The sequence below is a fragment of the Aulonocara stuartgranti genome (assembly GCF_965226115.1).
Source record: "Aulonocara stuartgranti genome assembly, chromosome: 17".
NCBI lineage: Eukaryota > Metazoa > Chordata > Actinopteri > Cichliformes > Cichlidae > Aulonocara > Aulonocara stuartgranti.
The window spans coordinates 14,416,324-14,440,000 of NC_138953.1; the positions used below are offsets into that span (position 1 = coordinate 14,416,324).

The window sequence follows — 23,677 nt, forward strand, 5'->3', positions numbered from 1 at the left end:
GGAGGAGCTTGACTCAAGCAGCAACCTGGCTGCATCCCTGTGAGTGACTTAGTTTGTTGTGGGAAGTTAGACAAGTTGCCACAGCAACAGAAACATACGGTGAGGCTATAGGAAAGTAGTGACTGAAAGAGATCCAAGCTAAACTGGAAGGTGTCCATAACCCTAACTACACATACGCATAGTTTTAATGAATTATTCATTTAGTTTCAGTATATTGTCACACCCTATTATACAATATAGCCTACTAATTTCCAAAGTTGTTGTCACATCACAAAATACACAACTCCAGCTCTCCACTGAAAAACTCAGAAATGAGCCACACTGTCACACTTAATAATGGATTGCATTTATATAGCGCTTTTCAAGACCCTCAAAGCACTTTACAATTCCACTATTCATTCATTCACTCTCACACACTGGTGGAGGCAAGCTACAGTTGTAGCCACAGCTGCCCTGGGGCAGACTGACAGAAGCGAGGCTGCCATATCGTTCCATCGACCCCTCTGGCCAACACCAGTAGGCGAAGTGTCTTGCCCAAGGACACAATGACCGAGACTCGAACCGGAAACCTTCCGATTACAAGATGAACTGCCAACTCTTGAGCCACGATCGCCCCCAACCACTTAGGTGACATGCTCCCTTGCTGCCATCAACACAGCCAGAGGGGCTTAATCCGTTATTTAGTTTCTCAAATTAGCAAAGCAGTGTAAACATAGACGTGCGTCATCAAGTCCAGTGACATTCTGTCATGCAGATACTCTCCCAGGATAGATATTCAGTTAGAGGCTTGTTTCATAATAAACTCCATTGTGTTGATCATAACCGGGGAGAGCAGTGAGTACCTGCGCATAAACACTTGTTAAAAGGAAAAGCTGACTTTCAGAGGAGCTGCTGTTGAGAATAAAAAAGTTAAAAGTAACACAGTTATAATAGGATCATGTGAAAAGACACCTAGCTGTGTTTTGCCAAACACATCTCACAATATCAATATCTGATCTGAAAAAGAAGAAGTGCTCAGACATACAATAAAACACTCTTCAATGCCTCTATGTGATTCTTTTCATGTGCTGGATGGAGGCTGTTAGGGCACAAGACATGTATAAATATGTGATTGTATAGTCACGATCTAGCTGTGTATCAAAGTTGTATTAAGTGTCAAACTACTTTTTTGTTGCCATCACAACTGCAAGGTTAAATAGCACGTTTATGTTGTAAAACGCACACACACAATTTTTGGTCCCCATGAAGATGTTAATACCCGTCCACACACACACACACACACACACACACACACACACACACACACACACACACAGTCAACCAGAGTGTAACAGTATGGTAGGCAGTAAAGCAAAAGTCAGCAACTCACAATATGCTTTTTTAAATATGAGATATTTCTGCATTTTGTGTTAGAGAATTTGAACTGGCTCAAGAGGTACATGGTCTTTTTTTGATTCAATTACAGTAAGACTTTAAATTAGATTGTCAGAATTATAATACTGTTGGCTCAAGAATGACATGCTTTCACATTTAGAGTCGTGGTAAGAAGTTTACGCACATTTATGATGGGCATGAATGTCATGGTAATTTGGGGCTTATAATGATTCCCTTGAACCTTTTCCATGGCCGAATGAGCTTCAATGACCTTAAAAACAAGTATTAGGTGCACAAGTTTCAACTTTTATTTTAAAAGGCTTCAAAATATACAGTGGGGCAAAAAAGTATTTAGTCAGCCACCGATTGTGCAAGTTCCCCCACCTAAAATGATGACAGAGGTCAGTAATTTGCACCAGAGGTACACTTCAACTGTGAGAGACAGAATGTGAAAAAAAAATCCATGAATCCACATGGTAGGATTTGTAAAGAATTTATTCGTAAATTAGGGTGGAAAATAAGTATTTGGTCAATAACAAAAATACAACTCAATACTTTGTAACATAACCTTTGTTGGCAATAACAGAGGTCAAACGTTTACTATAGGTCTTTACCAGGTTTGCACACACAGTAGCTGGTATTTTGGCCCATTCCTCCATGCAGATCTTCTCGAGAGCAGTGATGTTTTGGGGCTGTTGCCGAGCAACACGGACTTTCAACTCCCGCCACAGATTTTCTATGGGGTTGAGGTCTGGAGACTGGCTAGGCCACTCCAGGACTTTCAAATGCTTCTTACGGAGCCACTCCTTTGTTGCCCGGGCGGTGGGGGACAGAAAAGCTTCTTACAGAAGACATTACAGGTCTGTGAGAGCCAGAGATTTTCCTTGTTTGAGGTGACCAAATACTTATTTTCCACCCTAATTTACGAATAAATTCTTTACAAATCCTACCATGTGGATTCATGGATATTTTTTTTTTCACATTCTGTCTCTCACAGTTGAAGTGTACCTCTGGTGCAAATTACTGACCTCTGTCATCATTTTAAGTGGGGGAACTTGCACAATCGGTGGCTGACTAAATACTTTTTTGCCCCACTGTATGAAGTAGTACAGCGGTCCCCAACCTGTTTTGCGCCACAGACCGGTTTATGTCCAACAATATTTTCACAGACCTTTAAGGTGTCACGGATAAATACAACAAAATAAAACCAATACTGGTACCAAAAAAAAGAAGATTTATTCATACACACGGGAAAAGACCCAGGGAAATCAAGTTAGTGATAAACATTTTAGTGTTAAACAAATAACACTAAAAACCGATAAAAACCCAGAAAACCATAAATTTCACACCCGAGCCTCAACTCTCATGGCCCGGTATCAAACAACTCACGGATCGGTACCGGTCCGTGGCCCGGGGGTTGGGGACCGCTGAAGTAGTACATGTGTCACACTGACTGTTGCCATCACAATGCTTTGGTTAAATTGCAGGTTTGCCTCATAAACCACAGGATAAGGTGCCACACTTGTCACACTCACACACAAAAAAATGTGTGTATTATAGATTCAATGCAACTGAGTGTTATTACAAAAATGGAGACGGCTGGAAGGTAAGTGCTGAAGGTTGTTTCAATGTCAGAGGGAACTATTAACACTTAAACATGAAAACACACGTGGACCTCGAGTTAATAATTTTTTGCCATATTTAGTAAACCTGACTAAATAGGTTTAGTCAGGTTTAATATAATTATTATACTTATATAATTATACTTTAGAGTGTGCCTAACTGTGTGTTAGGGGGCATCCTATACTACATTAGAGTAGTGCTTGTGTTACACAATGTCAGTGTTGAGGCTTCGGACTGTAGGTGGGGTGATTTCAACATTACAGGAATATTCTGAGTATGGTCAACATGGAGATTAACTGTGTTACCTTTTTAAAGTAACTGAGATGATGGTGTACCTTTAAAAACCAAATAAATACATACATAAAATAAAAATGGCAAGAGGAACATATGTGTAACAAAACAGAGGTGCAAGATAAGATACTGGACAAGTGTAATATCTTAGCTCTATACAGTGTGTGAGAGATTGTGTGTTGTACGGAGGGTGAACTAGAAGTTTGGGCCATATTGACATGATAGCATTACACAGTTCCTGCAGATTTGTTGGCTGCACATCTACGATGCTGACATAGTCCTGAGTCTTTCATCCAGTGTTTTAACATTTGTATCCTATTCATTTATTTATTTTTAATCTTTAGTTCTGGTTCCATTTGTATTCTGGCTGCTGTTTAAATTTTAAGTATTCATTTGTATTTACTTCTTTGAGTTTAATCCATCTTCTCTACTGTTCCATTGTATTTTCTTTTATGCATCTTTGCGTTTCCTTTTTAGTTGCTTACTGTTTTATTTTGAAAGGCATGCATCTTTGGTGCTTTGTAATTAGTTTTACTTCTTGTGTATATATTGTCCAAGTCTGCCCCTGTCCTTCTTTGCGTTGTCCACATTGCTGTGTGTCTCCCTTGCTCTGCTTTCCCTGAGTTTCCAATGCATTTTCTGGATGTTTGGACTCCTTGATGTGGTGCCCGGTTATCATCTGGATTTTGGACTTTGGGATGTTCTGGAGCAAGAAGCATTAAAGCTTGTTTGAAGTGTATTCCTGTCTCAAGAGTCCTGCATTAGGGTCCATAAAGCTTTTCCTCCACACAGTGTTTCATGACAGATGTGAAGCAGTAATACTGCAACAAGATGTTCTACTTTCTTCCCCTTTCTGATGCTTCATTTGAACTTAAACAGGTCCATTCCTACAAGCCTAAATGCACTGAGTCACAGCCATGTGATTGGCTGATTAGAGATGAGGTAGAATAGGTTTATCTAACAAAGTAGTCTATAAGAGTGTGCATGTATACTTCAGTCAAGACCACTGTAGTCAAAAGATCATTTGAAATGGAAACATTATATATTTGGCAGCTCAGCGCATACATTGAATTTAAATGTAGGAAAAGGAGCAGCGTGATCCCAGCACAGAACAGAGGAGCTGTCAGTGACATCAGATATGACATCTCTGTGGAGAGCATCCTCACACAGAACATGACATCGTGGTTTGGGAACAGCTGTGTTAAGGACCAAACAGCTCTCCAGAGAGTGATCCGTACAGCAGAACGCTGCTGCAGGATTGCTCTCCCCCTGCTTCAGGACACCTACACCAGGAGATGCCGGACTAGAGCAGCGCAGATACTGAAGGACCCGTCCCATCCTGGCACAAACTGTTCCAACTTCTGCAATCCGGTAGAAGGTCCCGCATCATGGAGCTCCCCCCCCCATTACACACACACACACACGCCCTCTCACATCATCCATAACTGACTGAGATAGGACCCTCTTCTAGACACTAAACCCACTGGCACAATGTACATTTCAAATTCCTTTCATTTTAAATATGTTTATATTGTCTATTCTGTAAAATAGATTGTGAAATGTACAGAATTCACCTGCTTGCTGCATACATGCTACTACTGCACGTTTACCTAATGTATATATTATATATAATCCCCCCCTCTGCTTTTGCACAAGTCGAGGAGCGTGTCAGGTTACATTTCACTGTGTGTTTTACTTGTATAACTATGCATGGGACGAATAAAGAACCTTGAACCTTGATAAGTCAGGCACTACATGAAAGGAGGAGCTGGGGTGGAGATGAGCTGCAAAGTGTCTTGCGGATGTGCAGCCACTGTAGGAGCTGAGCATGACTTTATTTACTGTGTATGGATGCTCAGCCTCTTTGAGAAAGTGTCTTTTCTGCTTTATGTGTTAAAGCTGTAGTGGCTAGGAGCCAAACACAGGCGCACACAATGTGGCGAAGGTGTGCTTATGTTTCTCATCTCCAGAATTTAAACCGTTTTTGTTGCCACCACCTGCCAAGCTCCCACAAACCCTCTAGGGTCATTTCACAACACCACAACTCCAAATCAATTCAGTTTTATTTCTGTCTTGTCAATTCACAACAACAGTCATCCCAAAGTGCTTTAGATTGTAAGATAAAGATCCGGATTCAGATTAAAAAAATAACCAAAAAAAAAACAACTGACAACACACATTCAGAGTTAATACTTTATTTCTTTACAAAACTGGCATTGTAAACATCTAACTGATATGCAAAACATGTTCATAGACAAAAAGCATAAAACTTTCAGGCCCTGAGTGAACTCATTCAAGATGGATACATGTGCCAGGACAAGCCTGAGCTCAGAACTCACATAACACTAAACCTGATAAAATCCTTTCGTGTCCAGTCCCACTGGTTTCTGTGATCTTACAGACGAGGCTTGATCTGCAGTTTTTTCTCTGTGGAAGAAAAAAAAACACCCTGAAGATTAGGAGGAAAAAAAAAGAGTATTTGCAAAAATTAAATGACAAAAAGGTCCAGTTAGAAAATGACAAATTGTGTGTTTGCTCATGTGCAACTGACTCTGTTGAATCCTGCTCAAACATTGAGTGATGACATCTCAGTTGATGAGCAAATGAGGAAGAAGATAGAAACAGTACAACAGCGATGAATGAAGGTAGGTGGGAATGTGTGTGTGTGTGTGTGTGTGTGTAGCCTGGCAGTGATACATTGCATCTGAGCTAATTTATGCAAAGTGAAGAGGAACTTGTTTGGCTCAGTTCCACCTTTAATGAGGCTCTGGGCGGTGCAGTGTGTTAGTGAGAGACCAGTGTGTCATTAGTATTACTTAAGAGCACAAACCAACTGGACAGAGGGGGTGGACGGATGAGCCAGTGATGGTCTGTGTGTGTGTGTTTTCCTGGCACCCACAGGACAAAGCTCTAGTCTAAAATGTTCTTCATAGCGCAAAACAAAACAACACCTTTGATTTCTAGTTTCCAGGTGTTTCTGAGTCGCTTCAATCTACAATTCTACATGTTTCTTACAATGTGAGGGAACTCTGCAAGGAGAAACTTCCAGCTGATAACACTTCTTTCCATACTCACTTTATTGTAACTAATCACCGAGAAATATAAACCGCTTGTATATGAAGGCAGTAATCAAAAAGTTTTCAAAAGTCCCTTTAAAAACAAAACCTTTACATAACTTATAATCTTCAGTTCAAAGTCAACTGCCTGAGAACTTTGTCGTTGTGACTTTACTTATTTTGAGATCTTAAAATTGCAGCCGTGCTGAAACCTGTCAGTGTCTACTGCAAGATTATTATTAAAAAATATTTGGACTGGGACTGTGTATTACTGGATACGGTGAGAGGTCAAGATGACCCAGGTCAGTCAAAGGTGCTGCTTGATTCCAAGTAAGATGAGGCTGGGGCCTTTCTGTGTGGCAACTGTACGTTATTTGAGGGGCTGTCACAGGGCAAGACGAAGGGTACACCTTGGACAGGTAATTCACACTCAAATCTGGGGTGAAATTAGAACTGCCAAGTAACCTAAGATGCATGTCCGTGGACTGTGGGAGAAAGAGTACACAGACATGTTAGTGTACTCTGACTTTGTTAGTCCAAGGTATACACCCTGCATCTTGCACTATGACAACCCCCTCCCCTCTGTAATCCTATATTATTAAAAAAAAATGGATGGATGGTTATGAGAAACAGACTCTCTCAGGTGAAAAACACCAGCTTTATGAATATGCAGCAGGAATAGGAACAAGCTGCTGTGAAAGTTACTGACATAAGTTGACATGTCATTAGAATCCCAAAAAGCAGGATTCTTCTCCTTTTATTGGCCCTTTAGTCAATGAAATGATGAACAGCTAATCAAAACTGGCAGCAAGAGCAGTCTGAGATGGCGTACCTGTGCCAAGGCTGAAAATGGTCTCCACATTATGCAGGAACTGGGTTGCTTGATTATATTTGATAAAAGGAGTATGCAGTACCTTTCTTAGGCTTTCTTGAATGACTTACTGATGGAAACATCATTTTGTCATCATACATTCAAAAAGTAAGAGTTAAAAAAATCAAGACATACATTTCTAAACATACTGGACTAAGTAAAGTCTTCATGTGGCACACAGACTTTACATATTTTTTCCACAGTGTGCTTAGCTAACTTTTTAGCAGTTTTCTCGCACCGTGAAAGTGACAAAAAAGTTTTTCATGCCTTCAGTGAGAATAGCTGAGTTAGAATTGCAGTGAGTGATATTAAGATTATATACAGTAGAAAAATGGTGGTTTTCTACTGTTTAGTAGAAAACTGCCTTATTGATATTAAGAGTCGTGACTGGTTCTGTATGACTTGAACTACTCTTTAGCATAATGACTTTATCAAGGAGAAAATGTCATTTTTAAATGGATACTTAGAGCAAGGAGACTATCCAACTGTCCAATTCTAATTTCAGTCATTTTTGCCGTCACTCTTAATTATCCATTGCCTTTTACTTGTTTAAATCATCAGACAAAATTAGTGAAATCATAACACAAACTGTGTGAAAAGATAGATTTGTGGAATGTGTGGTCAAACAGGTTGAACACAGATGTTAGATGCAAACAAATGCTGCACTGGAAGTGACAACCAGTTGGTGAGTATGTGTATGTTTAGCAGGCAGGGGCAGGTGGATGGGTGAAGCCTGGTGAAAGCAAGGGAGGGGGATGGGATGGCCTCTGTCCTAATCCACTATCTTTCAAGTCTGTCAACAGAGAGCTCAGCTGTGCCATCCAGCCATAAACTGAAATATTATTACCTCTGTCCTCTGAGCATTATTACTCCTCCACTGAGCGTCACCAGACACACTCTAAAGCTCACCTCCTGATCATTATTATCTGTCTACAGCTCAGACAGACCACCACTCCCCAGTCCCACGAATTAAGCAATGATGTATTCATGACAAAAAAGAACCTCCTACAAAGCATCTGTGGACAATACACCTCTGTGTCAGCACTTTTACACCAAATGAATCGCAGTTAGTCCTCTTAAGGAATATTCTATGACAGCTTACCTTTTGCCATGACTGCTAATTTAAACATTCTACCACATTTGGAGATATGAAGTAACAATGACTCTCAGAATCTATGGTTGTAAAAAAATCTACCAGATTATCTACAAGTGGAAAAACGTTGATCCCCACAACATTGAATGAAACATTATTGTGTGCACATCACTGTAGCAGAACATGACTGGACAACTATTAATAAAAGACAATTCAGGACACCAGTGTGTAGAAGCTTTGAGTTCAGATAGTTCATAAAGATGGGATCAGAAGTATTTGGACGATGGCACATTTTGCAGTTTTGCCTCTGTACACCACCTTGCTTTTCAAACGATATGTGATTGAACTTTGTTTGCCTGCGGGACTCCAGAAGCAACTAATAGGTACTGGTAGGATAAGGGGGCCGCTGCTCTGGAAGTACCTTAAGCAAAAACTTCAATGGAACAAGGCTTTCGATTGACCTCAAAGTGATTCTGGCAAACTGTCAGACGAGTCAGGAGTGAAAAGCAGCACTCTAATCACACTGTATACAGTGGAGTTGGGATGCTGCTGACTTCAACTGAAGGTATATGAGATTCGCCCTCAATTCCCTAAGACTCTGGATGTTGTGAGGCTGTCTTGTATGACATGTCTCTGCAATGTTGCATACAAATCTAGGGAGGTGCCTCTAGATTAGCAGATTTGAATGATGGCTTCCCTGTTCAACAGGACAGTCCATCCTTTAGTTGAACCTCAGATTTAGGAGGAACAATAAGGGGTTTTTGGACAGTGGACAAGCTCTTTATCCTTTTGAGGAGACTTTGCACAGTCTACATCAGAGGTGTGGACTCGAGTCACATGACTTGGACTCGAGTCAGACTCGAGTCATTAATTTTATGACTTTAGACTTGACTTGAAAAAATGTTCTAAGACTTGTGACTTGACTTGGACTTTTACACCAATGACTTGGGACTTGAATTGGACTTGAACCGGTTTACTTGAAAAGACTTGATATTTTACCCCAAATATAAAATGTAACACGCATATTATATAGAGATTGAAAATGTGACGTCATTCACGGGTAGAACCGCAAAGGATTCTGGGAACTCGTGGCAAGCGGTACTAGCGCACGCAGGCTTTCAATTAAAATCAGTTATACAGCGATAAAAAGAAACACAAGAAGCTGTTGTATTATTAACTGCAATAGCCGGTCGCATGACAGCCATGGGAAGCCGACGGGTAAAGAAATCGGTTGTTATCGGATTACCTCGTTGAAGAGAAATTGTTCGAGCCATGTTTCCGAAGTAACAAAGAGGCGACGGGTGGCCTGGATTGCAGCCATTCAAAGGTCAAATATAACGTCCCAGAACCCTCCAGCTCACAGGTTAGTCTGCTCCAAGCATTTACACAAAGGTCAGTGTTTTTTAGTAGTTAATACGTCACTTTCATAACATAACTGGTGATATAGGTTACAAGCAAGTCTGGCGCTGAACAGAAATTGTCGCGCTATGCTCCTTTATTTATTGTGCATAAATAGTGAATTGTCCTGACACAATATTGCGTTTCGCCTCTGTTATTATGGTACATTGACAAAAACATATACTTTTATTCACAGGATAAAACAGGTTTTTTGTATCACTAATTGCCCAGTACGATTACAGCATACAGTATTATTGTCACTGCTACATTTCTGTGATGCTACCAGAAATTATTTCCATTACTAATTAATTACCGTTGAGCTCAAAGGTCCTATTAATAAACGGTTAACGAATGTGTATTTATGACGACGATTTGTGAGACTGGTAAACTTATGATACGTACGATGGTCTTTACTTTCTACACGGTGCATTTCAAGGTCCTGCACCCATCCGTCGGTAAACTGTACCTGGGCTTGTTGCAGTGACCTGAAGTTACTAAACTTCATGAGTGTATGCACTCACTCCAAGAACCGTATGATTATAAATATGCATATAAATATGCTACGATGAGATAGCTGACTTCATCTAACTAGCAAATGTTGTCCAGGCTACGTTGGTGATACAGTTTTTTTAATGTGTATGATATTTTTGTCATGCGATTTTAAAGCTGGTCCTACAACCGCATCCAAGAATAACATGCAGCTTATCTCAGAACTGTCGGTGAAAATTATTCTTGGAGCTAAGTTTAATTGAGCTGCATTTTAAAGAGGTGCAATTTCACAATTTGTGTATATTTTCTAAGTTCACTATTTTGTCATGTGTTGAGAAAAACACAGATTTTAAAATTACATGGTCTAACATTTACATTTAGCATAACTGCAACATTATTTTTTCGTTGTTTTTTTTTTTTTAAAGACTCGAAAGGACTTGAAATTCAAAGTTTCAGACTTGTGACTTGACTCGGACTTTTACACCAGTGACTTGAGACTCGACTCTGACTTGCCTGACATTACTTGAGACTTGACTTGAGACTTGAGGATAAAGACTTGAGACTTACTTGAGACTTGCAAAACAATGACTTGGTCCCACCTCTGGTCTACATATATCTTACTGACTTGGACATCGCAGTATCCGGTGGAGGCACTTCGGCAGTATGGTGTATCTGGCTTGCTATAAAGCACCATTTGGCCCCTGTACAGCCGCAGTGAGGCGGACTCCTTGCCAGTGGGTTTTGGACTCCATTAAGGCTGCCCCTTTTCATTGAATCTGTTCAGAATTTTTAACTGGCAGAATATCTAGGAATAGCAGGGCTCTAGAGTGCGACCAATTTGATCGCAAATTCAACCAAATTTTTCAGTGGTGCGACTAACAAAAATTCTAGGTTGCACCGGTGCAACCAACAGCTGTTCGAGTCTCCGTGTGGTCAACAACATACACACATTATGCCTCTATCGTGGTCTAAACCAATCAGAGATAGTCAGCGGCGGGACCTCTCTGATTGGCCGTGGTCCAGATATTTCTGTAGTCCTTTGTGTGTACGTTCAAAAGTGCAGGTGGATAGAGGGAGGTGAGTAGCTTGAATAAAGCGATATCAATTCATTAAATCCTGAATCGACTTTTATTAATGTATTTTGCCAGAAACGCTCACAAAACTATTTCAACAACCACCAAACAGCAAATGAGAACAGGTAAGCAGATTCTGCACAAAGACGTAAACACAGAGCGCGGACCCGACGCATCAGAATCAGCTTTCTCTTTCTCGGTTTTCTCACCCGATGGCACGTACGTGTACACACCCTTGGGGCTGGAAGCCGACAGCTCACTGATTCTGATGTGTCGGCGTGTCCGTGCTTTGCGTTTACATCTTTTTTGCGCTAGATTCTGAGCTGCAGGTTTTGTCTCTCTCCAACCAAAATTCACTGAACCAGCAGCAAAAGAAGATCCGAACTGTGCTTCACATTTGATAAATGTCGTCATTAATTCCCTCTGACTTCTGCTGTTTTGCTTCCACCATGAAGCAAAACAGCATTATTCTTTCGCTTATTACACACCAGTCTACCGTTGTTTACAGCGCTGTCGGCCGCCGTCTATATATATATTTTTAGAACTCAAATAACCTCGTGCAAGAGAGCCTAATTTCTGCTGTTCAATACTGAAGAAATGTATACTTTTTAAAATTATGTAAAATTGCAGAATATTTTTAAGGTTATCTGCTATAAAAAGCCAGGCCAGGAAAATCTGATTCATGTTTTTCTGTTTTATCCTCAGTTACTTTGACACAAAGGCATCTGCTGTGATGCTCACACCTCTGATGAAGTCTCACAGTGTCAGTACTGATGGATGATCAGAAATATAATACTTATGACTGTCTGAGGCAAAATTGAATCGAATCACCAAACAGGTCGTAACAGGAGGCTGATGTGATGATTAAGTTTAACATTGCCTACAATATTGTCAAAGAATGCCAAAACACTTTAAGCACAAGCACTTTTTCAGTAACTTATCTTTCTTGTAGAACTGTGCTCCAAATAAAGAACTTTGTGTTGGCAAGATTGTTAGTTAATCCTTTACAAATCAATATTGTCTGTATGGACAGCAGTTTCCCCCCTTAAAAAGTGCACATGTAAAACTGCGGTGTTAAGTGATGCGGGTTAAAAATTTGGGTGCGCCTAACTTTTGTACTGGTGCGCCAGTGCAAACGTGGCAAAAGGTTAGTCTAGAGCCCTGCATAGGCAGGTGGTAGACTTTATCTCTGATGGCCTTTGCTTTTTATAGTTGATATGGTTCTTTGTAACCCAAATAATTTTCTTAGGGATTAATAAAATATGCTGATTCTGATTAGCTTCATGAGGTGGTGACCTCCAGCTTGCACTGCAGCAGTTTAACGCTAAGTGAGGGGAAAGACAATAAGCACCTCCATAAATTCCAGATATTTAATCTGCTCAGTTTGCCACGAGATAATGACAGAATAGGACTCCATGAAACTATTTGTCCATCAGTTATTCAGTTACAATTGAACCTCTGGAACTAGGGACTGCAATTCAACTGCATCTTAATTATTTGACGAAAAACAATCAAGGTGGTATACAGAGACAAAATTCCAAAAACTGCGTCCAACTGTCTAAAAAAAAAAAAGACTTAAGTGCTTACTGAGACCTATGCACCTTTACTCATTAATTTATAGTGCAAAATCTTTGCTACTGTATAAAAAGCAAATAAGCAAAAATAATGCAGCAATGACTGCATTATTAGAGCCAGAAGGTTATTCTTGTCCCTTCTGGCTTCTCAATAATCATCAGTCAGACTGTATGTGTTTCTCTACTAAACCTCTTAATGTTTGAATTCAGGTGTTCATTGAATTGAGTCCCATTGCCACAGGTGTATAAAATCAAGCACCTAGCCACGCAGTCTGCCCTTACAAACATTTGTGAAAGAACAGGTTGTTCTGATACTGTAATAGGATGCCACCATTGCAACAAGTCAGGTCATGACATGTCTTCTCTCCAAGATATCTCACGATCAGCTGTAAGCAGTTTAATTGTGAAGTGTTAATGAACCACAGGAAGTCTAACACTACGTAAAGTTACAGAGCGGGGTTTCAGAGTGCTGAGTTGTAAAAGTCACTGACTCTCTGCTGATTTAATAACTACAAACGACAAAAACTGAACTGAGGGATTCGTGACATCTGTTTCTTTGGCTGAGCAGCTCCTGTAGTTGTAATATGAAGGTGACCTGGTATTTTTTGTCCATACAGTGCACTATGTTAACTTATGTGACCATTGCTCTCTGGGTTTTGTTGTTGATGCTTATACCTTTGACTTGCACTGCATCAGTAGGAAGCGTGTCTGGTGCATCTGCCTCCTCTGGAGAGCTGGAGAGGGAGATAAATGAGGGCAGCACCAACGAACCTGTGGAGGGCATCCCCAGTGATGCTTGAGAATCCTGTGGCATCACAACAGACAGATGGGGTCTGACAGAAGGGGGGAAAAAAGCCAACAAAACAAAACATAACATAATTAGTCACATGACCAAAGTTTTACAAGTCATGATAAAGATCGATTTAAATTTTAGACCTCTTCAGAGGATCCTTGGTGCGTGCTTTCTTAGCTGGAGGGGTCACACTGTTGCTGGCGCGGCGTTTGACTCGTTGGCGGTGCTGCAACTTACAGCGTGAGCCATGTGGGCAGGAGCCCGTCTTAGAGAAGTCTGGACACACTAGAGTGTGTTTCTTCTTACACTGGTGATAATAAAACACACACACAATCAGGTTTGTAGTTTCACTGCAGACATGAAGAAAGTGACAACTTGTGTCATCACAAATATGGTCAATATGAGTGGATTAATGTCTAACATCTATAAAACATGTGACCTAGTGTACCTTTATTTGTTTAAGTCTGTCTGTCCACATAAGAGACATGTTAAATATTCATATTACGCTGACTACTGTCATGCTTGTCACTACAGTCATCAATCTTGAGATTGTACTGCATAATGCAACCACTTATTTAAGGGGGTGTTTTTGTTTTGAGTTTGTCTGGGATGGGCCACACGTTCTAACTCCTCAGGTTCAAGTCTCTTAGAGAAACACTCTACACCCAAAACATCTCAAATCCAGGAACCACACACACCACGCAGTCCTCCCAGAGATCTGCTCCTATGTTACTGGTGCCAGAAACCACAGGACCCCTCAAAGATTTCAGGGGTCAATGCCCAACAAGTCAGTTTGCAGCATGCGAGGGACTTGCACAATTTCAGGCAGGTGGCATAAATAAAGGGGCAGACTGGTATAGTTTAAGTATCAAAGACTTTCACTTATTGGAGGATGGTAATGAATTTCTGACCATAGTTTATTTTTCTTCCTGATGTGATACAAAATTTTACTAATCTAGAACATTATGAAACTCGGTTTTGGCAGCTTGGAATATTAAACAACACTGTTCTGTATGTGTAGTGGTATTGAAGTTACTATCAGCACCAGTATAAAAACACAGTAAGAGATGACACTTTATTTGAGATGTAATTAAAGACTGCTTCATGAAGACCTGCACAGCATTTTAGTCATTTTAATGGCTCAATCTTAAGATCTGAAAGGAAACCGTAAAAGACAGAAATCCATTTCTGAGTAGTCAGCTGATTTCACATATACTGAACAGGCCTATGACAGGATTTTAAGTGGTAAAAGTGAGGCCCACCTCCTGATTAGGTGCTTTATATGACCCTCCTTTGTAAGTTACCTCTTTTAAAGAGACTATGTCTGTGCCACCCGTCTCTTTTTACATGCAAGCTGAGAAAGTGGGTCATTCTGGGGAGTAGTGTGCAAGAGAGAGCGATGCATGTTTGCAAGTGAGTGTGTATGACAGTGTAATACGGGTGTAAATTGGTAGCTTCATTCTCCACGAGATCCGATCCCTCCCACCTGTCAGAAAAGCTAATTATATTCACTCTGGGGTACAGGCTGCAGGGAGCGCGCGCATGTGTGTTTGTGCGCATCTGTGGAGGGATGACGAGTGCAGGACTGGGAAGCACACCAGAAATAGCGTGTACCAAGGGTTGGTGTGTCTGTGTGTGTGTAGGGGTGAGGGATCTCAGGATCGATTTTCCAAGAACACTGTGGACTCTTGGTCAACTCTCTCTGGAGCCCAGTGGCCCTGACTTGCTGCCATCAGAGCTCCTCTCACCATCCTCACACTGATGTTCCTGCACCCCTTGGTGCCAGGACGGCCCAGGATCAGCTTGCTGTCAAATGTTTCCCTGGATCATCTTATAGGGCTGCGGTTTTGTCACACTTCTCTAAACTAATCAGGTCCTCTACTGGGGCCCATAATGACGATTCCCATTTGGTGCATGACGCCACCATGAAACCTAACAGGTCTCATGTTATGATGTACCACAAGGCATCATTTTAATAGATTCAGCTCATTTTTACTGGTACTGAAACAATTCTGCAATCATAAAGAGATTCAAGTTATACTACTATAAAATACAAATCACTAGATTTTCAGACTTTGACAGATTTTGTTTTGCATTTTCACTTGACGTACATTACCAAAATGGACAGAAACACTGGCAAGTCTTCACAAGCCTTGCAAAACCACAAACTTCTCTTACACTTCCACAGCTTTGTTTGTAGCGATGCTGTGCATTAAGCTGAGCATGCACCGAGCAGGTAAACTGCCTGACTAATCACAGACTTGCTTTAATGCTCTCCAAATTTAACAAGTCTCTGCTTTATAAAAACTTAAAGCAGATGGTAGCTGCAAAAAGCACATTGTTATGCACTTTTTTAAGCATACTATTTGTGTTTTTAAAAGACTTTATTAGTCCCAAAACAAATATAATTGTCACTATTTGGCAAACAGTTGGTTTATAAGAGACAAAAGTTACCTAACACAAATAAAGGTCATGTTTTCAGTTCAACATTGATATTGGATGACTCTTGTGACATCAAATTTGAGCAAATATTTTTCAGAAAGTTTGGTAGCGGATAAAGTGCTCAGTGCTGTTCTAACACTATTTAAAATGTAAATAAAAACAAAATGAAATGATTTGCATTTACAGAAAGAACAAATCTAATGTCTAATGTCAAAACTATAAATTGTATTTAAAAAAAAAAAAATCAATGCGCTCCATTTGTTTTAGATGCCAAAAAGAGGTTTGAAAAAAAAGTTGAAACATGGACATATTTACTACTGCGCTGCATCTCCTCTTTTAAAGACTACAGTGTCTCAACATTTCAGAGCTTGCTTCATGATGTTTTTAATTTGGCAAGTTACTAAATGTTTTCAAGGCTTTGAACTGTCACCCACTAATCTGAATTACATTTGATATTTTCCTTTTAATAATTACACAGGGTGGCACAGCGGCTAGCACTGTTGCCTTACAATCAAAGGGTCCTGGGCAGGACAAGGGTCTCCCTGTGCCAAGTACTCCGGTTTCCTCCAATAGTCTGAAGACATGCATGTTAGGTTGAATGGTGATTCTAAATTGGCTCTAGGTGTGAGTGTGAATGCTTGTCTGTCTCAATACTCTAGGCCTGCCACAGACTAGTGACCTCTCAAGGATGTACCCTGCTTCTTGCCCTGTAACAGCTGGGATGGCTCCAGCACCACTGCGACTGCAGTGAATAAGAGGGAGAAAATAGACGGATGGACAGAAAATAATTATACAATAACCAGTTGTGCAAAAGGGATAACTGGTTTTCTTTAGTTTTCCCTTTGCTCGCATGTTTTTTTTAAAAATGTGTTGCTGGTCTCATATTTGAAATATATTATTTTTTCAAAAATAATTCAATTTTTTATCAAATTGATGTATTGTTTTTTTCATCAGTTAGAATGAAAAACAGGACTTTAATGATTTTTGGATTATAGCATTGTGTTGTGTTTTACATTTTACATTGCCTTCTAACTTTCTTTCATATTGCTTATATAAAACAATTTGGAAGAAAGCTAGGATCAGTCCTGACAACTGACAGACAGCTATGCAGAGACGGGAAACTCTGCACACTCTGCACATCTAAATACACAATGTATGTAATAAAAGGATCATGTCTCTGTCACATACATCAACTTCTCCCAGCATGTGCTCGCAACCCTATTATCAAAGTTCTTAAAACTGCCACGTATCTATCAATTAAGAAAGAGGACAGAGTCCTCAGGACTAGGCTGTGTTAAAACTGAAGAGTTAAAACAGGGAGGTAGTTGTATTGAAACAAAGTGTCAGAGAAATGGACTGTAAAAGCTCACTCGTCTTTCCTGAAGCTCCATACATCCTCATTTTCATAAAAAGACAGAAAGAGCGAGAAAGAAAGAGAGAGAGAGAGTAAGAGACGAAATGGGAGAAAAGAGCTAAAGTGGACAGAACATCTTTATCCCACACCAAGTTAACAATTTTCCACTTGATTTAAGGAATGCTGGGATGTCTCTGGGGCCTATTAGAGAGCTCTCTGCTGGGCCAAAACCAGGAAGAGTCAGCACATTTACCAAGAGACTGAAAGAAGGCGCAAAAGAAGCAAGAAAGAGAAGAAGGGAGGGAGGGTGGGAGATGGAAAAGACAGTAAAATGAAAAAAGAGGATATCATATGCATTTACAACTTGGGCATTAAGCCAACAATCGTTGAGAGCAACTTACAGTGAATGGAAGAGAACAATAATTGAGCACAGGTTGACATATTACTAAGATTACAAACTGAAAAAGGGAGAAAAAGGAGGAATTTACCATGTCGCTACACTTCAGGCTGTGATCAGATCGACATTACTATCCTCCTAATTTATTTCAATAATGCAGTGCGAGTGCCGATGCAGAATTCTTAGGTTTACGAACGAGCAAAGCGCTCCTGTTGCATCGAATTTTAGCAAAAAAAAGGGAACCTGGCTTCACTTGTTGGGCACAATTCTAAGATCTTTTTGCCTGTGATTAGTTTATCATTTATGTACAGCAAACATTCTTGATGCTCACTAATTTACAAAATGATCATTTAGATAGGAGGAAATAAAAGCTGCTCCGACATCTTTAGGAATATCTGGTCACTTGGTGTCAGGATTTGGCAAGGATGTGAAATTCAAGCGAGTCCTCCAAGACCAGAACTTATCTCCGTATAAAATATATAAACAGCACAACTGCATCAAGACAAACCTTTGAGTTTTTACTAACGAAAAACAAAAATCAGGATATCACAGTACAAGAAAAAATGGGTTGTTAAAGTTTGGAGCGTGGCCCAACTTCAAAGACCAACACAACATCGCCACTAGAAGCCCAAGACAGACAACGCACAGTGAGAGAGGCTGTGCTCTCTAAAGCAGCTGCATAGGGCCCAAATACACACACTAAACCAACTTTCTCTCAGGCCGTGCATCAAGGAGCTCAAACCGAAGTGTTGACCCTGGATATACCTCTACACAGCAAAATCTCCAGTGTTAAATTAACACTAGAGAGTGTCTATATGGGTCCACTCCTCTGAGTGTTAAATACAACACTGTTGAGTGTTAAATTAACACTGTTGACAGTGTTATATGTTTAAAAGTAACCTAGTCAGTTTTGAAGATTAACAATGGCTAACCCTGAGCAGTGCTGATTTTCTAACACTGGAATATTTCTAACATTTTGAGTTATTGAGTTATTAAGATGGACTCAGTCAGGTTCTGTGTAGCAGATTAGTAACAAACCATATGAAGTCTTGCAGCAAACTACAAAAGAAAACTGAACCTCGAGCAGTTTTTGAGCAAAGTCTGTTTTCCAGTAGCCAAATAATGTTAGAGATTAGTATTTTCACTGGGCTCTGTCCTGGCCCATACCCAGGTGTGCTGACACACAGCAAACTTCAAGATGTTTTATCATTGAACAGAGGAACTCTGTATCAACAATCTCACCCTGAATGATGAATTCAGAGAGGACAGACAGAACATGATCCTGACTGGTAACCAAAGTCAAATCAGTTATGTTCGTTCATCTTTATGGGCTTGTTCCCTTAACTTTTTCATCATTTTCTACATTTTATATCTACTTTTTCTCTGTTTTCCTCTTTATTTCCTATATTTATTTTCATTTTCACTTGAACAGACAAGGAAAGACTGAAGGTGAGAGCAAACCAATAGCGTATATACAGTTTTTCCCCCGCTGGTGGGAAGAAGGTGCATATAAAAAGGCTCAATTCGCTTTCGTTATCATGAGGCCAAACAGCAGCTCAGACAGCTCTCTGCTGCACACTGGCTCAGATGCTGTTTCAACCACCTGAAGCAGAGAAGAGCCTATGAAAGCCAACTATTTAGCCAATCTTCCAAAAACTATGGATGACTGGCCACGGCCAACAATCACAGGTGACTGTGAGTTTCATGTGTTAAGAAACCTGGAAGAAGATAGACCTCATGAAGGAGCTACAGCCAACTAAAAATTAAATTCGGGGAGTAAGATGCAGTGGAGAAATTTAGGAAAGCAGAGAAAGAGCTGCAAAGGGGGTGCACATGAGACAACACTGGGATGATACAGGATGGTAGTGGGTCTACGAGGAGAAGGATGAGGAAGGGGGAGGAGGATGGAGGATGGAGGACAGGAGCAGACTTAACCCCTGAGATGCTGAAGTGTCTGCCTGCCTGGCCCATAGTGCCATCCTCAGCAGTTTTCCCATCTATAATTACTGCCTGCTATCCATCATAGAGCCGCCAGAGCATCGCAGCGCACCGCTCTATAAACACACACACACGCACTCAGGCACAAACACACACAGGGGAAAATCACAGACCTAAGCACTTCAGCTAATAGAATAAATATTAATATCCCTTTTGTTTTCTATATCCTCATTTCCCCATGCAATATTTAAATGAGGTCTGACAGTGTGAAAAAGCATCTGTTTCACACTCAAAAATAAGCACAACGAAGAGAAGGGAGCCAGAGATGGATGCAAAAACACAAGGGTGGGGTGGGAGGTGGTGGGGTGGGGGCAGGAGTGGAGGGTGTGTTTGAGGTTGACACGCGGGCAGCAAGTGCGTGTGGTGACTTAAGGATCGTGAGTTCAGTGGAAGTGGTTTTCTTACCCATCAGACCCTCAATGTGTCACTCAGACACTACAGTTATGCCATTATGGACCACCACCCCCTGCAGCTGTTCCTGCCTGTGTGTCAGTGTGTACATGTGCGTTTCTGTGTGTGTGTTCGGGGGTGGGGGTGGAACCACTTGTTTACCTAAGCCTTAAGTTCAGGGAAACTTTATACATGTTATATAATCCGTATGCTCAAATTGAGGAGCACAGCTTAAAGAAAGAACTCTGAAATCAGATCACAGCGTCAGTGCAGGACTGAAACCAAATTTAGAGCCAAACTCACAGGTTTAACCGTGATCCACGTTAAACCTGTGAGTTTCAACTGATCATTGCACGTGTCTCTAATCTCACCTGCACTGATAACCGGCCAAAAGGTGTCCCTACAACATCCAGCTCAACCAATGAAGAGAGAGAAAGTACAAAAGTGACAGGAAATAATCCCCAAGCACCGGACATTCATGGATGTTGTTTTCCTAGCTAAATCTGGTCAGGCAGTCATGGCTTTAAAACAGACGTCACCTTCACATCTAAATTTGAGAAGTTAACTCAGCATGAATCCATGCTTACCCACTGAGCAAATTCTATCAGTGTAGTCTGAATGCAAAAAGCAGAATGATGGCAGTAACGCCAAATCCAGACTCAATTCTGATTACTTAATTCAAAAATTAGCTTAAACAGAAAAGAGAAACAGCCAAGTTCACCATGAAGAGAGTGACACATTAACAAAAAACATCAGAGATCCCAAAAGCATACATGGTGGCTGGAGTGAGGAGTTTTTAAACACTCATTTTCACTCCGAAAGAAGCTTTTTGTCTATTTTGACTTCTGTCATTTCGACTGCAGGGACTAATGAACAGCACAAGTGCAAATTATGTTGTTTTACACATTTGTGATGCTGCTCCATGTGCAGTGTGCAGCAGAGACCTACACCATGTGGACATGGGTTTAAAAAGCTCTGTGTAAAATCTATAGATTACCAACACACCATCATGATAGAACCTGCTGCGATCATAAACAAACTGTGGCATAGAGTCTGTAAAATCTAATGCCCTTTAACAAATTAAAAATGTTTTTGTGCATTTGTTTGAGTTTTTACCTTCTCTCCCTCAGGACAGTAACCTTTTACAAAGTCTTGGCACACTTCAGCTTTGCGGGACACGTAGACATGACTGTAGGGACAGTCACTGTTGTTACAGATGCCCTTCAGGAAGTAGGAACACACCGGCATCTGGGAAGAGACAGACATGTGCGTGTATACCATGTGAACCTGACAAATGTTCACAGTGCTTAGTACATACAAGCAGAAAGTAAAGTGTGGAGGATGGTTTATGAATTAGAGAACCCAATGACAATACATAATTTCACAGCAGTGTTTTATGTAAAACCATCATCACAGAGAGGAAGATTGCAGGGGTGATGAGGTGACATGAGATTATACAACTTTATAAACAGACATGCAGTTCTAAAAACCACCACTAGACGTGTCCCGTGTGCCAAGTGATCTGTCACACCGAGCAGCTAAATGACCTTAATTGCAGTTGACAGCAGCGGAGCAAGAGTGAATGTGTGTCTTGACAGCATGTGTGCAGAGAGATCGACTGATTTGGGTGCAGGGGTGAGCCTGGTGGTGACCGGTCTAAATATACCTCTGAGGGGGATTCAGTGAAGAAAGATGAGAGAGGAGGCGGATTGTGAGAGGGACTCCACCTCGTTGAGATAGGATCAGTTCTACCTAATTAACTGCTACAGAAATATTTATCCAGGCTGAAGCTCGTCCAGCTCTCATGATTTGTTTATGTGAACTGGATGTGTGCGCAGACTGAGCCAAGGGTGGAGAGCAAGTGGTGAGCGAGATGGTTGTTGGGGGCCATGCCAGGTGGAGTTGGTTCAGGGGTATTTGGTTTCGAAGTATTTGTGGTAATGGGGAGACTGGACGGTGGGGTACAGGAATTGGGATTCTACACTAGTGCCTGGATCAAGTTCGGAGGGGTGCTAGCTGCATAAGCCTGCACCCCCTTTCTGTCCACATACAGTCCTGCTTAAGGAAACTGCATGAAATCAGAGCGGGTGTATCCCATGAAGGGAGGGGCCAAAGGCTTGGGGTGGGGGTCTGGGTGTGGGGGAAACTGGCATTACAAATAGACAGCTGGGCTCTCAGCACTTACAGGCAGCGGTGTGACAACACACATGTGCGCAGAGCTTTGTGTGTGTGAAGGGTGAGGCAGCAGAGCACCTGTTGGAGGGCTACTTGTCTCAAAGAGAGAGGAAAAAAAGCTTTCCCTTTTTTAGTTTCAACACTTTCCCTGTTTGGTGTTGGTGAACAAATAAAATGTATCTATTTTTCTTTTAAAACGGCTACAAGAACATTCATATATGGCCTGCATTTGTATAGCACTTTTCTAGTCCGTAAGGGCCCCAAAGCGCTTCACACTACATTCAGTCATTCACCCATTCACACACACATTCACACACTGGCGATGGCAAGCTACATTGTAGCCACAGCTGCCCTGGGGCGCACTGACAGAGGCGAGGCTGCCGGACACTGGCGCCACCGGGCCCTCTGACCACCACCAGTAGGCAAACATGGGGTTAGTATCTTGCCCAAGGATATTTGGGCCTCCTGTCAATAGCCAGGAGGCAGTCTGGGATCGAACCACCGACCTTCTGATTAGTGGCTGACCTGCTCTGCCACCTGAGCTACAGCCACCCGATATACTGCACATCTTTGCCATGGTGACAATATCCTCCAAACGACAGATGAATTGTGTTTGTGGATACAGATTGGTGTGTAATATTTTCAAGAGAAAATCAAGATAATGTCTCCAATATTTTTTTTTCCTGCAATTTGAGATGTACTGAAGATATGATGCAAAACCTTTATCTGTTCACAGTAGTTAGTAGATAAAGTTGCTGTTTTTCCTCCTAAAAGATCAGATAAAAAAAAAAAAAAAAGAGCACCAGATTTGGCCAAACTCAACCTGTGGAAAAAAATTACTTTAGATGCATTTATCACTTTAATCAGTCTAGCTAATACCCATCAAACCACTCACATGACCCCCCTGCAGGGTAGTTCCGTTTTTCTCCTGTTACAAACTGCAATTCACTCTCACATTAGAGAAAACCAATAATCCAACTAAAACCATGACAGCCCCTCACAGATTTCCAAGATAGGAGCTGGTTTGCAGATGGAACAGTTGAACAGGTTGTACATCTAACATTTAAGCTGCTTGTTTAGTCATGACCCCCCACCCCTACTCCGCCCCACAATCAGGTCAGGTTTTCCTCACTCCTGTCAGTGCCATGGAAACAGGAGGCATGCCAAGAGTGTAAATACGATCCATGATGACTGTAACCAAAAATGTGTCATCGTATAGTTTCACACTGTACCCAACCCTTTGCAGTGAAATGCTATAAATTATGTTGTCCAGTATGAGTGAGCGT

The 23,677-nt window shown here is 41.1% G+C and overlaps 1 protein-coding gene across 1 annotated transcript in view; it reads right to left on the minus strand.

Annotated features, from left to right (window-relative positions):
- Positions 1–5,467: 5,467 nt before the first annotated feature.
- The window catches only part of zc3h3 (zinc finger CCCH-type containing 3), a 77,638-nt gene continuing 59,428 nt past the window's right edge, over positions 5,468–23,677 (minus strand). Inside the window, exons 9-12 of the mRNA XM_082509883.1 lie at positions 21,333–21,464; positions 13,779–13,942; positions 13,518–13,675; positions 5,468–5,715 (exon numbers count right to left, since the gene is read on the minus strand). Coding sequence (XP_082366009.1) covers positions 5,684–5,715; positions 13,518–13,675; positions 13,779–13,942; positions 21,333–21,464 — 486 coding nt within the window. The 3' untranslated portion in view covers positions 5,468–5,683. The remainder of the gene's footprint in view (positions 5,716–13,517; positions 13,676–13,778; positions 13,943–21,332; positions 21,465–23,677) is intronic.